Source organism: Ostrinia furnacalis, unplaced genomic scaffold, assembly GCF_004193835.3.
Source record: "Ostrinia furnacalis isolate ACB-3 unplaced genomic scaffold, ASM419383v2 OfSCF2800, whole genome shotgun sequence".
NCBI classification, from domain to species: domain Eukaryota; kingdom Metazoa; phylum Arthropoda; class Insecta; order Lepidoptera; family Crambidae; genus Ostrinia; species Ostrinia furnacalis.
In genome coordinates this window covers 678,988-682,829 of record NW_021133039.1, presented here as the reverse complement: position 1 = coordinate 682,829, position 3,842 = coordinate 678,988, and the positions used below count along the sequence as shown (strand labels likewise).

Below are 3,842 nucleotides of genomic sequence, written 5' to 3'. Positions count from 1 at the left end.
GCCGAAAAGTGTTCTGTGTCGACATCGGCGATTACGCCTTGTAAGGTCACACTGACCGAGTTCGATAGTCGGCTGCGAAACATGTATGCAGCCAAACCCAAACAAGAACCTGTCGCCAAAAGGACGGTTGAGGCCGCCGCGGGACCATCCTGCAGTGTGACTCCTGTCCCAGTAGGCTTGACACCAACCCGGATTGACGTCAACCCGGACTCGATTAAAACCGCAAAAGTAGTGGTTGAGACTGCGTCGGCTCTGTCCGATGATCTGACTCCCATTACCCGTAGCCGATCACGGCTTGACAGAGACAACTCCGTCACTCGAGCAGGAGCCAAGCGGCGGCTCGAAGAACCGGAGGAGTCGCAATACTCGGACATAGAAACTGATCACTCTGCAAGGGTGGATCGTTACATACAGAGATGCTTCGAAGCCGACACGGACGACTCATGCATGTCGACCNTGCACCACTCTGGTCCCTCGGTAGGTCTTGAGTATCCTGGCGGCTCCGGTGTAAGGCTCCTGGACTAGCGCGAAGGCAAGTTTCCCCTTCGCAGCTTCCATCATCAGCTCGTCTGTTGCTTGGGAGCACCTTTGGAGATTTGCTTGGACAACACGGTACCGGGTTTCGATGCTTTGCTGGAGTTCCGCCTGGGTGCCCTTAACAATACGCGACTTTAGCCCTCGCTATCGCGTCCCACTTCCGACGCACTGAACATTCAGGGCTAAAGGCGTTATGTTCCAGGTTCTCCGAGAACTTTGCCGCCGTGCAGTTGCAGCATCTAGGGCTGTCCCCCGCCATCCAATCTGCGCAGTCCTGTTTCATGTGGGGGCCACCGCAATGGCTGCACTTGGGAACACTCTCCCTGCAGAACTTGCGTCCGTGGCCATACCCCAAACACATTGAGCACTGGACCAGGGGCGACTGGTCCTCAACCCTCACACGCTGCATATCAATGTGCACGTATCCCCGGCCTACCAAATTGTTGTACAGGCGCGGCGACACCCTCAACACCACGTGATCGCAATGTTGGTTCCTCGCTTTGCGCCTGTACTTGATGTCGAATTTGGCATCCTCTCCGTCGAGTCCCTTAAGAACCTCCCCATTTTGGTTCTTGAAGGCCGCCATTATGTCCTCGTCACTATTCATCTTAAGGACGTCCTTCAGAACCACCATGGGGTCATGGTTCTTAATTTCCTCGACGGTGAGATGGTCCTCTGCACCCCTCAAACGCTCCTTCACACGCCGCCGAGCCTCCTCCGTCTTGCACCCGATCACCACTCTCCGATCCTTCACCTTCCGGACTCGTTCCACGGTCACCCACCCGTCCTTGGCGTTCACCGATTTGCGCACTCTGTCCAGTACCTCGTCCCCGGTCTCTTTCTCATCTTTTGATGTTATGATTACAGAGTGCAGCGCCGGCCGGATCGCGCCAGGTCTACCCGATGTTGTGGCAGCAGCCTCGGCGTAAGAAATTGGTGCCGTTCTCTCCGCTTCAAATCCCTGTCGCAGCTTCTCAAGTTCCAGGTAAGTCTTGTTTATAGTCTCCCCCTGGACCTTGAGGAGCTCCACAATATCCTTCGTCCCCATATCCCTTCTCCCTTCGTCCACATCATTTCCCATCCGTCCCTCATTCAGTCCTAGTTCCTCAGTATTAACCCCAACACTTTTTGTTACAGGTGGCGTTGTTGCTGCGGCTGCGGGTGTCTTCGCGCCGGTCGTCTTACGGGTAAGTTCCTCCGCGTACTCCTTAATCAGCCGGTAGAGGTTGTCCACCGCCAGGATGGCCCCAGCCTTGAGGTCTGTCTTCATGTTGCGAGATTTATTAACATTAAATTTCGCGTACACGAGCCAGTCTCTAGCTTCGGCCATCCTGCCGGTGGGCCCCCTCTTCTTCGGCGCTGGCATCTGCACCTCCTCGGCCGTGTCCGCAGACGGCCTTCGCGTCGGCAGCTCTTTGAGCAGTCGAGGAGATGCAGCCTTCTGTTTCACCGTCCGAGAGGGTGCAGGTGCCTTGTCCTGCTCCGGCTGCTCGGGGGTATGCGGGTGCGTTTTCGATGTGCAAGGCCGGGGTTCACTGAGTCCCGCTTCCCACTCTCCTATGCTACGCCGCACTTTAGATGTCGCGGCGGCGTTGGGGCTAAGGCCAGCCTTAGCCGTCTCAGGGGAGAGCCTGGGGCTCCTGTCATTGTCCGTCCTACTTTTAGCTGGGGTTCGGATGGTAGCCATTTTCAGGGGAAAGCTACGTCCTTTGTCAATAAGTAAATGAAAGGTCTATATGAGACCTCGTAAATGACAAACAACAAAAAGGTTTGTAAAAGTTTTAAACTGTGTTGTCTAATATGTCCTATCCTTTAGTTCCAGGTGTTCCCGATCAAGCCGTGCAGCCGACGCAGCGTCCGGTAAGTCCGTAGTATACTACTATCAGTCACTGGTTACTTGTCTTTCCTTTGCAGATACCAGGTGCGGCGGCGTCACGACCAGAAGCGAAGAAAACCCGAAAAAACAATTGAATAAATCAAAAATCGCGTCAAACTAAAAGATAGGGTCCTTAAAACTAACTCAAACTTCGCCTACGAGTCGCCCAGGTACGATACTACAATAATCTATCGAAAAACGAAATAATTGGGTTAGGTTAGGTTAGGTTAGGTTAGGTTAGGTTAGGTTAGGTTAGGTTAGGTTAGGTTAGGTTAGGTTAGGTTAGGTTGGGGTGCGATGGTGAGGGACCTCCCCGTGGTGCATCCCGGGCAACGTCCGCGTGTTCTGTCACGCGGGCGGCTGACTTCTCACCGGCGCGGCAGGTTGCGTCAACTCGGCGGGCCTGTCGGGCAACCCGTAACCCCCCAACGGAGGGGGGCCGGGGGCCCCGGCTACGGAAGTCGGGGTCAAGACAAGGAAAAGTCTATAAAACCCTCTATTGCCAAGGTTTGAGGGGGGCCGAGGAGCAGTGTCGGGCGGTTACAAACTCGACACGGTCGGTGGAGTATCACCGGCCGCTACCCCTTCCGGGAGTAAGGTGGGGCAGCTGCGCCCGCAAGCAGTATAAAAATATGAACAGTGACAAGACGCGTAAGAATACCCGGGCGGGTCCCAGCCATGCTGGGGAATCCCGTGGCCGCCCAAAAGGCGGTCGGTCTCAAGTATACGGGGAGACCACCACTGTTCCGCGGCAACAACCGCGTTATGACGACTCACGCAATAGCTCTACGGACCTGAACTCACACAGCGATACGGACTTCGACGATTTGGAGGTGGAGGCCTGTGCCCCGTTGGCACAAGCCAAAACCAACGACCATAGCAAAACCCAGACGGACACCGATAAGGAGGAGAAGGAGAACAGGAAGGCGCCCTCTAGATCGACGCGTAAGCGTCGTCAGGAGGAGCAGCCCCTTGTCGAGGACTCCCTTGCGTCTTCAGACGAGGTTGAGGTGGCCCCAGCGGCCAAAATTAATTCTGCCCGCCGTGGAAAGGGCAAGGCTGGAGGCGTTCAGCGGGCCAACCTTTATCTAAAGGAGCGCATGGAGGAGCTAGAGGAGGAGAGGTACACGGCCGAGCTGGACAAGAGGGCCAAGGCCCACTTGACCCAACGGCGGAAGAGCAGAGTGGACGGCGCATCCTCGCCGGATATCATGGACCCGAAGGCAACCGTGGACCACGAGAGGTTGGACCTCGACCAGCTGCGGGCTCGCGGAGGGATATTTGTGTCTGAGGTCGCTCGCGTCTCGCAGATCTCGGGACACCTGCAGGGCCCGCTGAAGGGCGCTCTGAACAGGTCTGTCACCAACCTAACGGGGATCCTAGACACGTTGGTCTCCCGCTCGGAGACAGAGGAAAACCGCCGCCTCAG

The 3,842-nt window shown here is 56.1% G+C and overlaps 1 protein-coding gene across 1 annotated transcript; it reads right to left on the bottom strand.

Moving 5' to 3' along the window:
* Window positions 1-519: 519 nt before the first annotated feature.
* Window positions 520-2,608, bottom strand: LOC114356374 (uncharacterized). Its single transcript, XM_028309501.1, has one exon. The coding sequence runs from the start codon at window positions 2,222-2,224 to the stop codon at window positions 656-658; it is 1,569 nt and encodes a 522-aa protein (XP_028165302.1). The 5' UTR covers window positions 2,225-2,608; the 3' UTR covers window positions 520-655.
* Between the last annotated feature and the right edge of the window lie 1,234 nt (window positions 2,609-3,842).